This window comes from Salminus brasiliensis, chromosome 8 (assembly GCF_030463535.1).
Source record: "Salminus brasiliensis chromosome 8, fSalBra1.hap2, whole genome shotgun sequence".
In the NCBI taxonomy this organism is placed as follows: domain Eukaryota; kingdom Metazoa; phylum Chordata; class Actinopteri; order Characiformes; family Bryconidae; genus Salminus; species Salminus brasiliensis.
In genome coordinates this window covers 14,214,515-14,237,292 of record NC_132885.1, presented here as the reverse complement: position 1 = coordinate 14,237,292, position 22,778 = coordinate 14,214,515, and the positions used below count along the sequence as shown (strand labels likewise).

General features: G+C 41.2%; 1 protein-coding gene across 4 annotated transcripts in view; it reads right to left on the bottom strand.

The window, feature by feature from the left end:
* Positions 1 to 22,209, bottom strand: part of cobll1b (cordon-bleu WH2 repeat protein-like 1b) — a 43,448-nt gene extending 21,239 nt beyond the window's left edge. For 2 of the 4 annotated variants that reach the window (XM_072685716.1, XM_072685717.1), the window contains exons 1-2: positions 21,978 to 22,207; positions 21,097 to 21,183 (exon numbers count right to left, since the gene is read on the bottom strand). In XM_072685716.1, coding sequence (XP_072541817.1) covers positions 21,097 to 21,183; positions 21,978 to 22,018 — 128 coding nt within the window. In that variant the 5' untranslated portion in view covers positions 22,019 to 22,207. Of the gene's footprint in view, positions 1 to 4,760; positions 4,812 to 21,096; positions 21,184 to 21,977 lie in introns of those variants that run through there. The other 2 variants (XM_072685718.1, XM_072685719.1) reach the window with 2 other exon arrangements.
* Between the last annotated feature and the right edge of the window lie 569 nt (positions 22,210 to 22,778).

The following is a 22,778-nucleotide window of genomic DNA, read 5'->3' as shown; positions in this document are numbered from 1 at the left end:
ATCTGCATTTGTCTAATACCCCTCAAGTGCACTCCTAACTCCATTTTGTACTAATTACTTGATTTCCATTCAACTTAGTGGGTTCCCTGTGGAGCCTCAGCCATAATCCATCCCTGAAGAATAAACATCCTTCTGCTCAGGACAGAATGCCCCTGAAACGTGTATACATTTGGACTGTGTGCTATCTTTGACTTGACTACAGCTGTGAAAGGAAAAAGCCAAAGTAAACACACTCTTGTTTTTGTAAGGGTAAATCAGAAGGCCAGTAGGCACACTTTAACCTTCAAATATCCAAGATATGAAACTAAAGAGTTCCCATTAGTGTGTTTAAGCACTGCACATCTGCTCCTTTTCCACACATCTATTTTTAAGCAGTCCAGTCTACAAGCAGAGACTAATTAAGGTGGTGGGGCGACTTTAGCTACTGCTCTTGGTGAAATAACAGCGTTGAGCATGCTGAAGGACAAACTTGCTTCTGACTGAGGCGGAGATGTTTCTTCATTTATTTGAAAGACATGGAGCCATGCTCCTTGTGATCAGTGTCAATAATGCACTGTATACATGAGTGTGTTGGCAACAAACATTGGATGCCATGTGATGCATCCACCTTCTAGTGGACTCAGTAGTAATAAATTAGGCAGTCATATCAGTATCAGAACTGGACAGAAGTGTAGATTTGACTGATATTTGACAACACGTTTATTGCAAGCAAAATATTAGACTGACATTTCTGACATTCATTTTTGCTGCTGCACTAAAATAAATGAATCAATATTGCATTTTCCCTTAGTGCTTATTTAGATACACTTAGTCCCAATTTCTACATTGTATGAATTTGTATTTATGGACATTGAATATAATTGGATACTATATCGGACCACAATTCCAATGCAAGTGCATTCCCAGTCATCATTCAAATCTTTTACACCAAACACATTTACAACCCTGTTACACCTAAAATTTAATTATATACAAAAAAACATTATTTGCACTCTATGGCCTATATAGAAGGACTATATAAAGTATAGTACTATATTTATATAGTATACTATATAAACACCTGTTCATCCAAAGTGGGGTCTGGTTCAAACCAAACAGACAGCTCCAAACTACCTGAAAGCTCCCTTTAGAGAGAACTCATTCAACCTATTAAATCTGATGTGTAGTTTGTAACCTGTGTGAAACTGCAGTACTGCTTTCTGATACCTTTCCACTGGGTTTTGATATTTTTCAAAGATGTTAGCAGGCACAGCACACTGACCTTGTTTATAAAAATGTTTATTCGAACATACAGTTTTATTGTATGTATTTATTTATTAGGGCAAATGCTGTATGTTGTAGTACTGTGTATAGCTCTGAAAGTTAGTTGCAATCAGTCAACCATTCAGTTGTCTTTCACCAGTCTGAGAAAATTGGTTTGCCCCACCACGTTTGAAGGTGTGGCACCACCACTGGTATACAGACATATCTGTGTATTATTTAGTACACAATCTATCCCTGTGACACAGTGAAACCCTGCAGTCAGCACTGGATATGCAAGAGAGACAGTTTTAAAGAAATAGCCAGGGGAATGTGTCCAGGCAATAGCAAGGGTTCTCTGTGGCGACTGTGGTGATTAGTTCATTAGCTAGCTAGTTCAGAAGGCTTTTGTACAGTAATCATTATGATAGTAACACCAAAACTGTCCTTGTTTTATGGAAATATGGAAATATGATTTGATTCTCTCATCATGAAAAAGGCAGAGCAATCTTAGAGAGATGTAACAAGACAGACGAATGAATGAATGAATGAATAAATTAACTCTAATGGACTTTTGTAAAGAACAGGACAGAAATGTCTGTTCTTTTTTCATTTTAAAACTCTAATCTAATGGTATTTTATTGTTTATTAAAGCACATGTAAAATGTTTTTATCAAAAATATTCAGCAAATGGCTTTCAGCAAGCAAACCTGTCCTTGTTCAGAAAAGTCTTGGATTGGCTGAAAACATGCAAATGACAGTAGACGCATATTCAAACAGAGGTTTGCACAAAAAAGTCCAAAGTCCATATTTCAAGGTTCTACAAATCCTCACCCCTACTTCATGCCAAATTAGCTAATACCGTTTGGGGTGAGTGTGTGCACCAGTCTACAACCTTTAAAGAATGACTATGCAGTTCTTTCATTGTCTTTATGAAACGGAAACGGAAGCTTTTGACCGAAACAAGTGATCCAGACGACTTCTGAAAAAACACCTCCGAATGACTGTACCGACTACAGAGTGTAGTGCAGTGAGTGCAGTTTGTTTGGTGAAGAGCTCTGTTTACCCCTCTGGCTGTAATATTCAGACAGGCGTGTAAACACGGCGCACACGTGATGCGGTGCCTCAAACAAAGCCCTGTTTACAGATAGTGGCACTGTGCTTTTCAACGTCCGACATGTTCCAGCCTGACCTGCAAGAGGCCTCCTCCCCCAAAACCTGGCTGACACAGAGGTCTGATCACAGCATGTTCATTCATAAGCGACACACCTAACTTAGCAAGAAATTACAAAAGCAGGAACACAGCTTGAAAGAAAACAGAACATACTGCCTTACAACTGAAAATAACTGTCCCGCTCTTTTTAGTGGACCAGTCTATGCATTGGTTAGATGGGATATTGGGGTTTTTGCCTCAGTCAGGGGCAATTCTGAACTACTGTGTGCAATTCAAGAAATCATACTGATCCAGTACAGTTAGGACACTAATACTGCCCCCAAGAATGTTTGAGTCCTTAATGGCATTGACGGACTGTCCCCGCACCATCCCGGTATGGCACTTCTGCCACAGGAACACATGGTAACAGATGCCGTAAGCACATCACCCACTTTGTTTGGGGAACACCTGGCGCTGTGAGAGGTATGCAGCACAGCTGCAGATGGTTTGTGTGCCGAAGAGGCCTGAAACCAGCAGCCGGGCAAGCAGCCGTGAAGAGCACATGATATTAAAGAGCGCAGAATTCCTTCTAAAGGTTTACGCCTAGGTCAATTCTACAAATGGAAGCTGCTGAAGCAGAACAAGTTACATTGCAAGTCCATGTAGAGAGAGCATGGAACCCAACAAAACACTTGTATACACTGCCATTTTTCAAATAGCTGGAATACCAGCCGGAGTAAGGGGTTCTTTACTGATCTACTTCAAATACGTTGTAGTATCAGAGAACCTGAGACGGAGAACAAAGATGCTATTCATGTGAGGGGGAAAAGGGCAATGAATGCTTAGCTAGAGTCAATAAGTCTTTGAAAGGGTGAAGAAATACATGAAGTAATGAAAGTAAGTCATTAAATAAGTCATCAAATTCATTCGAACTATGCGTAATTTCCACTATTTGGTGGATTAGTCTATAAAAATGGCGTGAAAACATTTACAAACCCCTGGTCTATAGAACACCATACAGAGAACCATACAACCAAAACACTACTGCTTACTCTACTGCATTTTGACCTGCAGTAGGCTCGGCTGCTCACCTGCGAAAAGCTGCTATGGCACATGAAGATTATCATGTTCCCACTTGTTCCTGAAAACACTCTTAACAGTTCCATTCAACAGGAAGAAGAGAAAGCCCCACTACCTTACCTCAGCAGGTTAAATTACTTCCTCTATTTGAGAACTGAAGCGTGCACCCAATAAGTTCGGTCTGATTTTTAAGCCACTAGCCAAGTGTAACAGTCACACACGCCCATTTCCGACATTATTAAAAAGTGTGTGGGGCTTGAGGGAGGCAGAGGAGTGACTACTGGAGCCTGATTGATGTTTTTCCTACTTACTCAGCAAAGAAACCTTGCGCTCCTAAACCTTGCATAAACAAACGTTACTGGAAACACTTGCAATAGAAGCCAAGCAACAGAGTTGGAAAAAAAAAAAGTTATATGAGGTTAGATGTGTTGGCAAACATAGTGGGGAGGCAGAGAGAAATGAGCCACGAGGGTCGTGCGGATTCCATGCATTCCAGTCCTCATTATTACAGCTGGTACATGCTGGAGATTTCACCAGAAAGAAGATTATGGAAGGCCTGTATGGAATTCCATTATCACTAGGTAAAGACAATCACTCACACTAAGTATACACAACATCTCAAAAAGATATCAGTGTTGGGTCAGTTCATGAAGAAGTGATCTAAGGCTAACGAGGGTCGAGTTTATTGCTAACTTGCGGCTTAGCTGAGGTCATGACCCAACAACCGCACATGGGCTCCAGGCTGAAAAAGGGCTGCTTGGTGCGGTGCTCCTGTAAAAGTGTCCAGACAGCCCACTGTTTTTGCTGGGAAAAGGTGGGTTTACGTTCTACACTCTGAACAATGTGCCAAAGCACCGTCCTGCTCCCTACTGGACTACACCCACTGTATTTTAGGAACAGCTCAACAATACATAGCACTTCACAAAGGAATGAATCAATTCCTTCCCAACTGAGAGGAAACAATAAGAAAGCATGCTTTGATAAGGCCTACAGAGCAGCAGAATGGTAAACTGACCAACATGGGTGTAGAATAGAAAGCAATGCACCACCTGAAACATGCTATGTGTCTTTTAATCCAATGTTACTAGAATGACAAAGGGGGGCACCCTCTAGGCAAAGCACCCAGAGTCATTCAGACATATCATAAATGATCTGACAGCTTACATACACACACACCCTCCTCTAGTCACTCAACATTGTAGAGCTTCACTTTCTCAGTTACCTGCCCAACAGGTAGTGTACACTGTACCATCTGATCCCTGTTTTCCCTCCCAGTTGGTTTTCTTACCTCCTGTACTGCTGCCTTATATTTCCCTGTTTCCAGAGCTGGGATCCAAGTAGCCCATAGATCCAAGACAGAATGTCACAAAGAGTCAGCTTCACAATGCCTCAATGCCTGCACACACCAAGACTACCTTAATGCCACGCCCAGACCTGTGACATCAGAAAGTCTGGCTTCGCATACCTCTCTTTCCCTCCAGCCAGCTGTCATAGAAAACCCCTCAACTGCCGTAGAGCCGCGTGGGTGTGTATGTGTGTGTCCTGGTCTTACAGCTCCGGCCAATTGTAAGCAGACTAGTAATCAGCTTATGCTCTGCGGAGGGCTCTGAGCATGTGGGCTGGCTGATGAGAGAGTACAGAGTGGCCCTCCCGGCATTAACACACTTATCTCTGAAGCCACGAGGTCAGCTGATGAAACTATGCGAAGTTTAAACTGATTCAATCAGCTTTTATCTTCATCGTTTATAACTGTTTGTTTTGCTCCTTTCTGTGTGTGTGTGTGTCTCTGTGTGTGTGTGTGTGTGAGAGTCATGCCTGAAACTGACAGATTGATCTGCACCTGAAAAAACTGAAACAGCCTCAGTCACACTAAGAAAAGCTGTGCTCTTTAGCTTCGCTGCAGCAGCATGATAACACCAAAGCATGAGCTCAAATTCCTGCACAGGCATGTTAGGCCTCGGGGGGGGGGGGGCGCGATCGTGTGATGAGAAGACTTCACATTGTCTCTAGTTTGTAATCTTGATTGTTTTGATTAATCTATATGGTCAACTTAAGAGTTGTCACTGAAACACATATTCTTCCATAGACAACGACCACTGATTGAGTCATTCCACTGAGTGTCGATGGCCGATACTCTAAAAGACAGTTCCTGTGAATTGATGTGTTAACAAGCTTACAAAGATAAGTCAGTGTTCCTTGATTAAAAGGCATTTACAATGGAGGAAACAACTTGTGCTGCATTTATATTGGATCATATGTAATTTAGATAAAGCATCTTGCATGCTTTGTAGTTACCTTTAACTTGTGTTCACACAAATCTAATATTTACAATCCAAACCTCACCCTGCATTTCAACAGTATTTCCTCACACAGTTGTTCAGTATACATTTGTAGATCATCTACAAGATGATATTATATTATCCAGGATATATAGTGGCAGTCAAAAGCAAAACACTAGACACTGGGGACAAATGCCAGTTGTAGGACATTCATTCACAAACATTAACCCATTTAGCAAGACCAATAAATAGCCTTAATAGGATATATGACCAAATCATCTCCTTTCAGTTCAAAGTACAACTTAGGCCTACTTGACACCCCCAAGCCACGACATCCCAACTACAGTGGATACCAATGTGTCCCCAGTGTCCCCCTTTTTTGAAAACAAAAATATGGTTACCCTAGCATTTGGATCAAGTGTTTTTAAGATAATATCAGCACATATTCAACAAGGTGTGTCTGAACCTGTGATACGTATTGTGTATATTTACAGATCATTGCTGTCTCACTTGATACATTTTTGTCAGTTTTCACTTGTTGACATAATGTGAATCTGTCAGTTGTCAGAATTTCATGATAAATGGATCAATAGAAATGTTTGAGAAATGCTTTGAATAATAGTGCTTTAAATTGACTCCCACTGGAGTTTTTTTTCCTTTTCCTGGAAAGTTGCCATTTTGGACATTTTAAATATTTGCATCACAGTTTTGTTTTTTGCTATTTTTGAAAGTAACTGTATACTAAATCTAAATTAATGTAAACGTAATGTACTGCTTTTGTAGGATCAGTTGTTCATACCTTCTATAGACACAATGGGACTAAATGACTACTTTTTACACCTAGAATGACCCCAGCAGCCTTTAGCACCGCCCTTGGTGTCCATCACCAGTATTTTGCAGATCCGTCGGACGCTGTGTTATATCACAGTGCCATTTTCTATATGTTCTGCAAGTGTTTTCTTTAATTAGCTGTTTTTTTCCATATTCTGTCCAGGTTCAGGCCCCAATCCCAGATCCGGCCTCTTCAAGCTTAGCAGAGATTTGGGTGAGGGTTAAGAGTGCTACATCTGTGATCTGCTCAGGTTGATGGGATAAAACAAGTAAGGCTGTCCCAGCTGTCTGTAGTTCATTTGGTGTGCAGATGGATGGACTGCTGACATACTGAGGGTTAAAGCGATGAACGTTCTGAGAACAAACAGCCACTCTGCCACCAGTTTGCACTTAACTACTGAAACCATTCACAACATTCTCACAGTGTGCTGTGCTGTACTGTACTTTTTGCAAAACAATCTCAGTTTGGCCAGAAGACCTAATGTCTGGGAGTAATTCAGAAACACCCACTCTTCTTTACTCTGTAAAGAATAAGAGAGCTTTTATGCAAAAGTTTGGGAACCACTGGTCATATCTTTTACTGTGAATAGTTAAGTGAGTAGAGAATTAACTCCTCGGCGTAAAGTTAAAGATAAAAGCAAAATTGGTGTATTATTTTTGTTTTGGACAATTGTAGTGTGAGAAATAGGAAAGTTTGGGCACCCCAAGAAATTCAAGCTTGCAGATAGCTTTTTACCCATGTCTCGGACCTTAATTAGCTTGTTAGGACTATGGCTTGTTTACAATCGATGTTAGGAAATGTTCACAATGCAACACTCTATATATACTCAGACTTCTCAAACCTTTACACTAAGTCAACAGATCATGACAGATGGACTATATATATCAGCCAGTGATATAAACAACATTGATTATTGCTTTACAGTGGCATCTGTCAAGGTGGTGGGATACAGATATTCAGCAGCAAGTGAACAGTCAGTTGTTGAAGCTGATGTGTTGGAAGTGTAAGGATCATGATGTCTAGCTGACAAGGTCAGAACATCTCCTTAACAGCAGGTCTTGTGAAGTGTTCCCATTATGCAGTGGTCAGTACCTATGAAAAATGCAACCACTGAACCGAAGACAGGGTCATGGTCTTCCAAGACTCATAGTCTGTCTGATCCAATTCCACAGACATGCTACTGGAGTACAAATTGCTGAAAAAGTTCATGCTGGCTCTCTAATGGAGTTCAAGACTCGACATGTCAGAACTGTTTTGGCAGCACAAGAAGAACCTACACAGGTGGTTACACATTTACGGTTGATCAGTCTATATACAGTCTTATGCGAAAGGGGGCACCACTGGTCAATACATATTTGTGGTTTCCTCTACAGAAAACACACTTCGGCCTACGTCAAAGCCTAATTACTGTGAATTGGCTTCATTTACCATACTGCGAATGTGTGTGGAATTTAACAAATCCATGCACTGGCTGGGGGTGTTCAGGAAAAATCTGGAATCAAGCATTCTCCTTCAAACTAGCTCACATGGTATCAACTACTTTCTTCAAAAAATATTTTTACTGTATTTATTTTTGTGTTTTTAATTTTATATTGTGTTTTAACAAGCAAAACACTCGTATTGCATAAATAATTGGCCTTAAACAATGTTCATTATATTATCATATAAATAAAACTAGTATTATTATTATTATTATGATTTTGTTCTATTTCACAGGCATAGAAAGTCCTAGAAGATATCAATATGACAATGAAATTATCAATACATTCTCTGAAAAAAAACACTGTGTCTTTAAAGAGAAAACTGAAAGTTAGGACAGGAAGGGTTCTGCTTTCCACTAAATTAGTTGATTAAGAGAAACAAAAATTCCACTCTTATCCTTTAAAAGGATATTACACCCTGATAGAGTCATGCACTGCCCACATGTTCAAACATGACCTATAATCCCACTGGAGCATACAAAAAAAAAACTCCCCCTATTTAACAAACTTTACAGAGAGAGATATTTGGATTTCTGAATCATTGTTTGCTCTGTGGAAAGTTTTATTCAGTGGGCTACATTCTACTGCAATGGCATAAAGGCAGGAAGAGGTGACCTTGAGATCACAGCCATGGCTCTCACACACTGTAGAGCACAGGCAGTAGAAAAGCATAGCTACATGGTGAGATTTTTTTTTTGTTGTTGTTCCTTAGTTTCCATCCCCCTCTACTTTGTTGATCTTGCCAGGTTTCCTTTGCCCTTATAAAAACAGGGGGAATGCTAAAAACGCACTCCGCTGACAGGATCTCTCCACAGAAGTGCTTGAAAGGTGTGACAGCCATGAATGAAAGCATTATACTGACTGAGGTTGCAAAACAGGACTGTGAGTTAAATCAACAGTAGGACTAGAAATGTCATTCTCCTGGCCTTTAAATGTACCGCTGCATTTGGAGTGAGGCATTTGATGAGGGGTTTGGGGGAAAAAAAAAATAGATGTTAAAGCATGTTTCAGTGCATTGAGGTTACAGGGGGCGGAGCTTGGGCTTCAGGAAGGGTTGTTATAGGGGAGGATGTTTGACGGGCAGCAGCGAGGCAGCAGAGGGTGGGAGGTGAAGAGAGGGGTATTCCCGACGGAACGACAAAGCCCAGAGCCAGGGCCACAGCTGGTAATATGGTAAGAGAGGTCGCTAACAGTAAACACAGCCTGCTTAGAGAAGGTCTGGGAAGGCCATTATTCCAGAGAGAGAGGGGGGGGGGGGTGGTACAGGGGAGCAATGTTGTATGTGAACTCCCCATTTCCTCTGTGCATCCCCCATTATTTCAAGCTAAACAAAATGTTTTTTTTTCCCACACTGCACCCCTCTGCTGATCCCAAACCCTTCTGCCAGTACTTTCTCACCCTCCTACAGAGGGTAGATAACCATCTCAGAGAGATCACGAAACACTTATCTTCTCTCCTATAACGGCTCTGTGATATAAATCGGTCCATTTCGGCCTCTAAATACCACAGTAAAAACGTGGGGAAAACATTAGCCATAATGATGCAGAGATGGAGGGTCATTAACTTTTAGAGGGCCATAGTACATTTATAATAAATGCTGATGCTTTTCTAACATAAAGGTTAAGGAGTAAACAGAGTTTAGTAGAGCCATACAGCTATAGAAGGGAGAAGAGCATCACCATGAGTGATCCCTCTGCAACCCCAAAAAATGTCTGCATCCTGCACAGGTCAAAGAGAAGGTCAGTGTACTCCCTGATGAACGCCCACCCTGCCATTCACCCTCAGCTTCTCCTGGGCCCAAAACATCCTGAGCACAAAATTCCCAGCACATACACAGATACTGACACAGCTAGCCAAGGCCATCTGAACCTCTTCTTTCCTCCCTAACAGACATACACACACTCACTTTCTCTAAATGCTGGTCACAACATCTGCCAAGCATTTAGATAAGGAGGCAATGTGGAGCTGGTTCCAATTGCAAGTTTACAAGAATATCATGTACTATTTATAAGATAAGCAAACTGGAATTAGAAGCACCAACATCTCTAGACAAAATCAAATCCTTCCAATGGCTGGATCTGTCTGTCTGTGGAGGTGTGCAGGCCCATGTGAGCATGAAGGATGTGAGTGAAGAGCCAACGTTTACATAGAAGCGAGTGCAGAAAACAGCGTTTCCCCTGGAGTCATAATTACAGCCATTACACAGCATCCTTTCTTCACAGACAAAGATGCATTGTCTTTGCAGAGATACTTGCCAGAGACACACCAGCTAGTAGGGAATCACATGCCTAGTAGCTTCCAAAAAAACAGTCACAGAGCAGCCAACAATTCCACACTTCAGTAAGAAGGGCTGTCCCCACTGCACTTTACTCTGAAGAGACAGCTATTTAAATGTGCTTACCCCAAACTACCCAAAGGTCTGAAAAGAGCAGAATCAAATATAATTTCTGATCATATTTCACTGCAGATGAGAACAATTTTTTCTGTTAGGACAACTTCCATTTACACCACCTAAGGAATCAGAACAACCTTCATATTAGTTTTTTGTTTGGAGAATTTGGAGAATGCAGATAGGAAATGAAAAACTTATATAAGCAACTCTTTCATTATCTCCACCATAACTACAGCTACACCCCTAGTTCAAATACAGTTGTGCAGAGTTAGATGGCAAGCACCGAGATAGGTCACAAAACATAGACTGTTATCGGAATAACTAATGTGCAAATACTAACAGTCTTGTGTTTAGGCTAATTTAATAAATTGTTAGTCTTGTTTTTCTGGCTTAGGTGAAACACTGAAAAGTAGTTTCAGCCAGTTGACTTTTTTGCCGGATAACCAGTTAAATTTCAACAAAAGTTCAGGTAGTTCAGATAAACAAAGAATACATTTTAGGACTCACTTTTAAGGAACTTCATGATTTAACCCCTTCATGTCTCTCTGGCCTTCTTCACGATTACTCTCAGGCAGAAATACTCTGCTCTCTTCCTCTGGCATTTTATTTGACACCCCATATTTACATATTTCATCCACTAAAGCTCATACCTTTAGCAAATATGCACCACATTCTGGAAAATCTGTTTTTCTACAGCTTCACCTTCTGCAGTCTTTGCAAGATTTTAAGACAAAAAAAACTTTTCTGTAATTTCTGTGACCCCTCCACTTGAATACAGCATGTTTATTCCATTAAATATGCATATTTGTTCTATTGTTATTTGTTTTTTTTTTATTTATAGTCCCTTAGAATTTGAAAGTCATGTTTATACCTAAATTAAAATGTATCATTAGCATTATTATTAACATTATTAGTGGTAGTAGGAGTTGTAGGGCTTTTATTTGTAGTAGTAGTAGTAAGGTTTTTATTGTTAGTAGTAGTAGTAGTGTAGTACGGTAATCTTAGTGAAAATTAATCAAAACCAACTTACAGAACCTCTAATCAATGTAATCTAGCCCTTGTTGATCATATTTAAATATACTGTTAAAATTGTTTTGAATTTCTGTTAGTATCATTACTTTTCACCATTGGGGTGCCATTACTGTAGTGTTTCAAATAACATATCCATTTTAATCAGTGATTTACATAGAACACACTCTTACCCCATTATATGGACTCAAATGCACACATATTGCATTATAGAGATCATGGGTAATTATAATATTTATAACTGCTTTGCTGTTCTGATACGTTCCAGCACTTCACAAAAAAAAAAAATCATTACTTTACCATTACCATCGAAATGGAAGTGGACTAGTCTGTGCCAAAGCATTAGAATAGCATTAGACAGACTAAACATTATTTAGATTAATGTAACCTAATGTAACCTGTATCATCATGACATACTGTGGCCCCACCAAACCAAAATATTTTGTTGATGCATTATTTGATGTGCGAGTGTGTTTGTAATTTAAATGGGTGTACAGGACGTTAGAAATGAGACGGTCTATTTCATGGTAAAAAAAAGGAGAGGAATATGCGGCCTGGCATGCATGCTTCTTGCTCTTAGGTTGGCTGGACAGATATAAAACAGCAATAGATCATGCTCTCTTGTAGCGCTGCCAAAAAAATACATCACACACAAAGAACTCAAACTTGTGCTGACCTCACTCCTAGCATTGTCAGTAGCTGCTGCCCTTCCATGAACCCATTGCACAATGCCTTCTCTTGCATTATGTGCTGCATTTTGTCTTCAAAAAGCAGAGCAAAGACTCTGTTGGACATGGACATGACTGATCCACATTCAATACTGTTGCGATCATTATAATACTGTAACAGTGCAAGTGTATTCATATTACAAGGACACTACCACCTTGATAGTTTTGTCTTTAAACCTTCAGTGTTACTGTACGGACTATAGCCATATATATAGCTAGTTCATGAAAAGTTGGCCTTTTCCTATTCCTCACATTATCCCAAAATAAATGACAGATAAGCCATACTAAATGGGCTAAAAGGCAGATTTATTTGTTCCCGATTGGCTCATGTCCTGTGTGCCTGTGGCAGATTCCTGGAGTGCCTTCCCCATGGCAGACTAGGGTTCCATTCCCCAGCCAGGCAAGCATGCCAAACTACAAGAAGACTCCTGACGCTACATTCGCCAACCTGGACAACATGATTCAAATGTAAGTCGCTCTGGATACGAGCGTCAACCAAATGCCATAAATGTAAATGCTGATGTTTGCACTCGCTGACATCTTGAATGAACATCACACTGTTAGAGGTGTATGTCTTATAATTGGGGTTTAAGACCATCTAAAACATGACAAGTGTGGAAATGTTTGTGCCATTTTGAGAAAATGAGTGCAAGTATCTGTATAGAATTGTACAATTTACAATTTTGCATAAAAGCTCCTTATGAACCCATTCATTTCGCACTCTCTCTGAAGCACCCTCTAGTGTCTGCACAAAAGGTACTTCTCACTATGAATTCTCTGCTTTAGCTTTTCACTGAAAACAAAATTTAAAGTAAAGGTTTTCTGCAGCCAAATGTTTTAAATGAATTCAATATTTATTACATATCATATTTGCTAATACTGATTGTCCTATTTGTGCTATTATTGCGATCAGCAGCAGACTGAGAGATTAAAGCAATACTGAACACTTCAGCTTGTATTTGCACAGCAAAGTGTGATCTGTGATCCACAACTGAAGAAGTGTGGATATGCCTCTACTTAACTTAAACCTGGCTCTTCACTGGATCAGCATCGCTGCTCAGCTGCTCCTTGCATTTAGGTAAAGAGTTCCTGTGATGGTGGCTGCAGCCACAAAATCCTTTCCACTCAGTTTCTCCTAATGTTGCTAAGATTTGTTTTTGCCACTTTGCAGTTACTAAGGTTTATTGGCCAGAAACCAGGCTTTTCAACACAGTTATCGCTGAAGGTTGGCTCATCAACATTCAAGCTAAATTACTGCTTATGCTAATGACCAGAGATCATTGAATTAATGACATTAGCCTGTATTACAGCGATGGAAAACAACCCACTTGTGTATCAGCAGTCCCATTGTTTAACTTAAGTCTGATGTGAGGTGTTTATACTGACTTATGCAATTAACATTTTAACTTCAACTTACAGCCTTGTTCGTCTTTCTAACTGGTGTCAAACTAAATTGTGGGCCTACTGTGTGTCATGTGATTACTGACCGTAAACACAAGTGTAATCACAATATAAAGCTACTAGCTTTCCATTACAGTATTTAAGGTGCCTAAATGTATCTGCTGCACTATTTAAGGCAGGGTGAGAATCTCAAGCAAAATCTTCAGTCTCATGTCAAAAAAAAGCCCTACTTCTACTAGAAAGGTGTTAGAGATCATGATGTACAACACCTGTATGGCATTTTATCTATGAAAATATATACTCCTGTCAGTGCTTTATCTGAAGCGCATGTACACCCGTATGTCTGTTTCATATCAGTGTGTTCATTAGCCTGCAAAAAGTGAGCTTCGGGGTGGGTAGGGTGAAGCTAAAGATATGCTGTGGTCAGTCATCATCTTTGTAATATATTTTTTGAGCATTCAGGCAGGTGTCAGGAGTTTTTCTTGCATTGGTCAAGACCAAAAACCAACCAACCAAACAAAAAAAAACATTCATGCACACTTCTACACGGTCACTGAGACATAAAACAGCTACCTGCGAATCAGTGTTAAACAACAGACAATATAGTGCAGACAGTTATGGGACTACAAAACATGCATTGCACTGGTTTTAAATCTGTACTCAGTTCAGAGTTGATATTGTAAGAGGAAAAGCAGCACTGGTGCATTCCTATCTCTCAACCTTCACCCTTTTCATTGAATACATCCCGCTATGCCCCTGAAAACACTCCTTTCTCTCTCCAAAGACACCCCATTCACCCAGTACAGTCACCCTACATGTCCCCTGTTCACTGGAGTCCTGCCACACACTACTTCTGCTTTCTGAGGCAGAAATCATTCACCATGAAAGAGCCTGTACCGCTTAGACAGGACCAACACACCGAATATGTCTAACCAGCTGAAACAGAGAAGACATGCTCTATACTCTTTTTTTTTCGGTCCAGGGAAATGTTTTCTCTCAGACTTCAGCAAAATAGTACCAGGCTCAGTGGTAATGCTGAAACAGAGGGAGTGGTGTATTTGTGTGTGGGGGTACCATGACTTATGGTATGTACTGTAGATGTATGACACATGCAGACACAGTGAGCATTATGCAGAGCTTTGGAGGGGTTTTATTAATAAGCTCCCAAACAACTCATGAGTAAATGAAGAGTATATGTCATGATCTACAGCTAAATCTTCTCTGATATAAGAAAGCTTGTTTGAATCAGGGCCCAAACTGCACCATGCTGCTGAACTCACAGAGATGGTAGAGAGCAGCGGTTGTCTAAGTTAATTTTCAATTCGGATATGAATATTTAATTTGAATTTTGATCACTTATCTGTTACAAGTATTCAGTTACATTCTACAGAACTCAAATTCAACGGCAGCAGCTCTGTGCTTGAGCTTCTTACTTACTTGGATCATAAATACACTATATAGACAAAAGTATTGGGACACATGCCCATTCACTGTTTCATCTGAAATCAAGGGTATTAAAAAAAGAGCTCTAAAACTCATCCCAAAAGTACTGTCTGGAGCACCATCCATCACTCCAGAGAACACCTCTCTAGTCCATGACTGGCATTAGGAATGATCCAGAGAGTCCAAATCTATTGGCAATACTTCTCTACAGGGACTAGACAAGCTGTGTGTGTAGCTGCACATCTGTGTCAGCAATGGGTGTCCACAAACATTTTGGAAAGACAGAGTACCTTTAAATGAAACTAAATAATGGAATATATTATAAGCTCCAAATGTTTGTGTTCAATCTACAACAGACACAAAACTATCTTATCGCTAACAAACTAATAGAATCCCAAAGGGAGGCAAGCAGACATCAGCTTTATTGTAAACATTGGGTTTTCCCATATATTTTTGACTACGTTTTAACTGTCTGGCCTGAACTGCAGGCTATTAGGCTATTAGGCACAATTACCACTGCACAATTCTTTTTAGGACACAGTAGAGATGGTAAATGAGACATTATTTTGTGTTGCTATCATGATAAAACATTTGTCACAGTATATTGTGTATATCATCACAACTTGAATACTAATCAAGTGCATGCATTTTCCTTCATTCATTAAGGAGCATAACTAGTCCTGTTTAACTGAATGTACTGCAGCAAATCTTTAAGGAAAAATACTGTATTATAGGTTTTTAACAGCAGGAGCAAAGTCTGGCACTATTGGGGCATTTTTTTCTGTGTTACAATATATGACATGTACGGTGTATCGTGAAAATATCTAAGTATCGTGAAATATTGCCCACTTCCAGTGTTTAAACTGACTTGGCTCAGATAAATAAAAGTTTCCAAACAGAGCCTTTTTATTGTCTGCTGTACCATCCATGTAAACAGCCCTAAACAACCCTAAAAGCCCTAAAAAAAAATCACAACTATAATTTATGAGCAACTTCTGAAACAGCAGTCGTTTGAATGTAACTGCATGCATAGCATGAACCCCTTCCCCTCTCCGCCCACATTGCTCTGATAGGATGCACTCAGTTGCCAGGTTTTGATCATTAACAGTAAAAGAGGCTAAATGAAAGACACCTGTCAGACAGATGGTCATATTGGCGATTGTGCTTCTTATTGCGACACACTGTTTCAAACTTTTTTGTCCCCCAATGTTACACCCTTCATTTTTCCTCCTCACCTCATACATCCCGCTATGCCCCTGAAAACACTCCTTTCTCTCTCCAAAGACACCCCATTCACCCAGTACAGTCACCTTACATGTCCCCTGTTCACTGGAGTCCTGCCACACACTACTTCTGCTTTCTGAGCCAGAAATCATTCACCATGAAAGAGCCTGTACCGCTTAGACAGGACCAACACACCGAATATGTCTAACCAGCTGAAACAGAGAAGACATGCTCTATACTCTTTTTTTTTCGGTCCAGGGAAATGTTTTCTCTCAGACTTCAGCAAAATAGTACCAGGCTCAGTGGTAATGCTGAAACAGAGGGAGTGGTGTATTTGTGTGTGGGGGTACCATGACTTATGGTATGTACTGTAGATGTATGACACATGCAGACACAGTGAGCATTATGCAGAGCTTTGGAGGGGTTTTATTAATAAGCTCCCAAACAACTCATGAGTAAATGAAGAGTATATGTCATGATCTACAGCTAAATCTTCTCTGATATAAGAAAGCTTGTTTGAATCAGGGCCCAAACTGCACCATGCTGCTGAACTCACAGAGATGGTAGAGAGCAGCGGTTGTCTAAGTTAATTTTCAATTCGGATATGAATATTTAATTTGAATTTTGATCACTTATCTGTTACAAGTATTCAGTTACATTCTACAGAACTCAAATTCAACGGCAGCAGCTCTGTGCTTGAGCTTCTTACTTACTTGGATCATAAATACACTATATAGACAAAAGTATTGGGACACATGCCCATTCACTGTTTCATCTGAAATCAAGGGTATTAAAAAAAGAGCTCTAAAACTTATCCCAAAAGTACTGTCTGGAGCACCATCCATCACTCCAGAGAACACCCCTCTAGTCCATGACTGGCATTAGGAATGATCCAGAGAGTCCAAATCTATTGGCAATACTTCTCTACAGGGACTAGACAAGCTGTGTGTGTAGCTGCACATCTGTGTCAGCAATGGGTGTCCACAAACATTTTGGAAAGACAGAGTACCTTTAAATGAAACTAAATAATGGAATATATTATAAGCTCCAAATGTTTGTGTTCAATCTACAACAGACACAAAACTATCTTATCGCTAACAAACTAATAGAATCCCAAAGGGAGGCAAGCAGACATCAGCTTTATTGTAAACATTGGGTTTTCCCATATATTTTTGACTACGTTTTAACTGTCTGGCCTGAACTGCAGGCTATTAGGCTATTAGGCACAATTACCACTGCACAATTCTTTTTAGGACACAGTAGAGATGGTAAATGAGACATTATTTTGTGTTGCTATCATGATAAAACATTTGTCACAGTATATTGTGTATATCATCACAACTTGAATACTAATCAAGTGCATGCATTTTCCTTCATTCATTAAGGAGCATAACTAGTCCTGTTTAACTGAATGTACTGCAGCAAATCTTTAAGGAAAAATACTGTATTATAGGTTTTTAACAGCAGGAGCAAAGTCTGGCACTATTGGGGCATTTTTTTCTGTGTTACAATATATGACATGTACGGTGTATCGTGAAAATATCTAAGTATCGTGAAATATTGCCCACTTCCAGTGTTTAAACTGACTTGGCTCAGATAAATAAAAGTTTCCAAACAGAGCCTTTTTATTGTCTGCTGTACCATCCATGTAAACAGGCCCTAAACAACCCTAAAAGCCCTAAAAAAAAATCACAACTATAATTTATGAGCAACTTCTGAAACAGCAGTCGTTTGAATGTAACTGCATGCATAGCATGAACCCCTTCCCCTCTCCGCCCACATTGCTCTGATAGGATGCACTCAGTTGCCAGATTTTGATCATTAACAGTAAAAGAGGCTAAATGAAAGACACCTGTCAGACAGATGGTCATATTGGCGATTGTGCTTCTTATTGCGACACACTGTTTCAAACTTTTTTGTCCCCCAATGTTACACCCTTCATTTTTCCTCCTCACCTCTGTATAGCTCATTAGTGCATTAGATAAAACAGCTGTGCCCATGGACTGTGCGCGTGTGCTCATGTGTGCGTGAGAAAGACAGAAAGAATGGAAACATCTGCTAAGACTTGCAATAAAGTCTAAACTGTAGCTCACAGATGAAGGTGACCATGGTGATCTTCTGGATCCATAAGCAAGAGCATAAATGACATCATAGGTGAATATAAAATCCGCAAGCTGGCCTTCTGAGCGGCGCATTCCTAGGACAGCTGTCGAAAGAGACAGAATGCCAGCTCCAGCAGCGCTGAATACCGGACCCTTCAATTCATTACCAAACCCATGCTTCTGAAGTTTGGATTTCCATAAGCAGAGCAGTTATTCATCATCAGCCTTCTCAACTTTAGAAAACTCAGCACTCAAGCTGCATCAGCACTGGTGTGGTATAGCAGGGCACTGATACAGCTGCAGAGTTGAGTGAATAAGGCAGCTCATGGGGAGCCTGTTTGGATTTCCACACACACAGTTTCACCACAGCCTGGGCTGGGCAAACCACTGCCAGACGAACCAAAGCTCTGCGCCCACATTACACAATCATCTCTCTGCAATTAAGCCTCACGTTGTATTACAAAACCCCTTTCTCCCACTAAAAGCCCCTGGCAGTAAACATCAAATATTTCTGAGAGGAAAAGCAGGCAGTTTGTTGGAAGCGCTTAAGCAAAGCTCTAAATTCTGCATTTCGCTTCTAAGGTTCTAATTAAATCCAATCAAGAGAGTGAGAGAGAGAGAAATGTAATGTAATGTAGACAAATTTCCATGCAGTCTACAAGGTGCCACTCTAATGATGGGTCTGGTCTGACACCTCATAAATTTAACTTAATAAAAAATCAAATGAAATAAAATGTAAATAGGAAGAGCAGGTCTAGTATTTCTAGAGCAAAAAAAAAAAAAAAAAAAGGAGTCATGGCAGTTGAAGAGCCTCTCCCAGATTTCACAGAAAACGCTTCCAGCTATTGGACTGTTGACAGCTGACATCATTCTCAGCATGCTGAACCTGAGCACAAATTTCCAACACCTCTCAACTCATAACAAGTTTATGAAGATGAGATGTGACGTTAATATGGCACAGAAGTCTGCAGCTCAAGTGCGAACCTCTACTCCAGACCATGCGCTAATACATACCCAATACAGCAGTACAGCTAATGCACCCTGAAGCTTACTGGCTTCACCCTGTGACCATGCTGAACCAGCGTACAGATATGATCAATGTTGCGTGATTTGAGCAAATTTATAAACAAACGCTGGTGTAACTGGTTCCACCTCACTCTGAACAGACGATGACTTTTATTAGATAAGAAAAATGTCTTAGAACTTGGTCTCAAATGCAATTAAATCTTCATTTCCTGAGCATAAGCATGAATTAGTGGAATTCTACATAATGCAGGAATTCCTGCCTCCAGTTCATTTCCCACGATCTCCCATCGCTCTGCAGTGAGGCAGGAAATAGGCAAAGGTCAAAGGCTGTGTCAAGGCCTGCAACAACTGGGACTTTAATTACAGCTAGAATCTCAGAAACAACAACACCACAACCAGAGAGTCATTTCTTACACACAACACACACACAGTGTTCAGCTTATCTGTAAACCCTCTTAACCACACTCACAAACTGCAACTGTGGAGGAAACAAACTGAGAAACTGGATGAAATGGGGAGAAAAGAGAGCGAGATAGAGATAGAGAGAGAGCGAGACACACAGAAAGGAGAGAAACAGAGCACAAGTGAGAGAAAGAGGGGCAGAGAGAGAGAGAGAGAGAGAGAGTGAGAGAGAGAGAGACGGAGAGAAACAGAGAGAGACAGCAAGAGAGAAAGTGCAAGGGAAAGAGAGAGAAATAGACAGATATAGCGAGCATAAGAGAGAAGGACAATGCAAGGGAGAGGGACAGAAAGAGAGTGAGAGGGAGACAGGGTAATACAGAAAGAGAGAGAAGCAGAGAGAGAAAGACAGAGAGAGACTGAATTAAAATAAATATTGATAGAGAGAGACAGCATGAGAAAGTGAGGAAGCATGCACATGAGAGAGACAGAGCATAAGAAATGGAGTGAGCGAGAATTGAGAGAGAGACAGAGACAGTGCAAGAAATTGAGAGGGAGGGCAAGAAGAGAAAGTCAGGGACGAACAAAAAGAAAAAGAGAGAGACACAATTGAACTAAATTGTCTCAAGTGACAGAAAAAGAGAGAAAGAGAGAGGGAGAGAGAGAGACAGACAGACAGACAGACAGAGCACAAGAGAGCGAGACAAGCCCCGCAAAAGAGAGACAGACAGAGTGTGAAACGAGAAAGAGAGACAGAGGGTGAGAGATAGTGTGTGAGAGAGAGAGAGAAAGAGAGAGAGAGAGAGAGAGAGAGAGAGAGAGAGAGAGAGAGAGAGAGAGAGAGAGAGAGAGAGAGAGAGAGAAAGAACCTGACTGCAGAGCTCCAGACAGAGGAAGAGAATTTGCAGCCCATTACAGAGTAACTGAATCTCCTTGGTTGTATTTTCTTTCCATTTCATCCCATTAGTCCATACCCCATTAAACTAGATACGTCTTATTATTTCATCATCCATCATCAGTTATGTCATTGCAATACCATTCCCTCACAGCATATGGAATAGATTGTGCACGGAAAGCCCGTCACTGGGTTGGAAACTGTGCGTTTTGGAAAAGTAAACATTAGAGCAGACACAATATCAAGACTACTACCAAATATACCACTGGTCTACCCTATACGGAACACGTCACCTCTTTCCCCTCTATTCAAAATTCAAGATCGAGTTTACACAGAATATACAGTGAGCAGAGGAGGAAAGAGGAGGGGGGGGGAGAACACAGCCCGCATTACCGTGTGTCCGGGGCGCATCTGTGGGGGCTGTCCTGCTGACCATCACCATCCATACCAACGCTTGGCTGCATAGGGTTGACCCTGGGACTGCAACACAGTGGGATAAAGACAGTGAACACACTCAAACACACCCAGGGCTCCTTCTCACATCACAAAGTAGACCAGCTAGAACAACCGGCTGTGTTGTGCCCAGTGCGCCCAACTACACTCTACAGTCTCAGATACAGTTTGGAAGCAGCACCTGCTCTTCAGGTGGGCATTTTAATGGAAAGGATTTTGTGGAAACTGGCGAGGAAGGGAATCCACGAAACCTGCTGACCGGCTCAGGCTGGTTAAGCTGGTTGACAAGCTTAGCTCTTGACTAGCATGACCAATATCATGACTAGTCTGACCAAGCATAACCAGCTTGACCAGGTTGACCAGCTACATGATCAAACACAAAAGTCCAATGCTGGCTAGGCTGGTCAAACTGTTAAACTGGGACACCGGTTACCAGCTCAGGATGTTTCCAACCTTGAAGATCAGCCTTTCAGTCTCTATGGCCATCAAAAACCAGCTCAGACCTTCTGAAACCAGTTTAGCTGGGCATTAGTCATCAGCTGTGTTGTATTTAACTAGATCACTACGCTGGGATCTGTCACAGCTCAGACGTCGAGGTTTACCATATTACATCAAACTGACCCCCCAAAAAGTGAAGGCAAGCGTCCATAAGACACTATAGCTGTTATTCAGCACATGTGTGTCTTGCACCACTTCTACCCACGTTGCTTACCGGAGTATGCCACTGAAGTACCAAGACTTGAGTGTGGGTTAAGTCTACTTCACCCACCGCTGCTAAAAAAGCAGCTCGAAAGTTCTCACAGCAGCAGGTCAACACTCACCCTGATCGCCCGTGATCCTCTGCGCGGTGGTCCACTCTCATCAGTGTTGCTAAAACGTCTGAAAACGTCCCCGAGCGTCCTTATCCCCGCTCCTGCGCGCATCGCCGTGGCTTTCCCACGCAGCCGGATCACTTCTGTCGCGCTTCCCTCGGAGACTTTAGCATTCTGCAACTCCCACCATTGCTCCCGGAGTCCTGCCCCACTCAACAGTCGCTCCTCTGTTTCCCTCCCCGCCCGCACACTCGCTCTTTAATTGAGGCAGCAGCATACATATTCCAGTCATGACACGATGGTGGAACTGCGTGCCAAATGCCCCCTTCCATCACCTCCAAACACCTCCCCTTCACTCTGGGCGCATCATTGAGCTGCATTCACGCATCTCATATCTGAACAGTGCTGAATGGAGAGCAGAAATCCCACTCAATACGGACTGCAGGGCCAGACCAGACCACGCAGCTTGCCTTAATAAAGCTGAAGCTCGCGTGGCAGTTTTGATAATGAAGTTATAAAGCACAAGAGCCTGCCAGCCTCTCAGACTCTGATATTAAAGTTAAGGAAAGCCCTTAAACGCCACCTTTTACCTTCATCTCAACAGATGCATGAGGTTTTCAACAGATGCATGCAGAAGTATTGGGATTATACAAGCTCTAAAACAGAGGCGCAGAGCCTGCAGAGTTCAGCTCCTTACCCCACTTACAGCTCTGCTGTGCTGGATTACTGACAAAACAGCGACATCTTGTGGTCCAAATGTTGAAGCACGCCTGTGCATAATTGCCCTGGCTGTGACCAGGAGAGCATTAG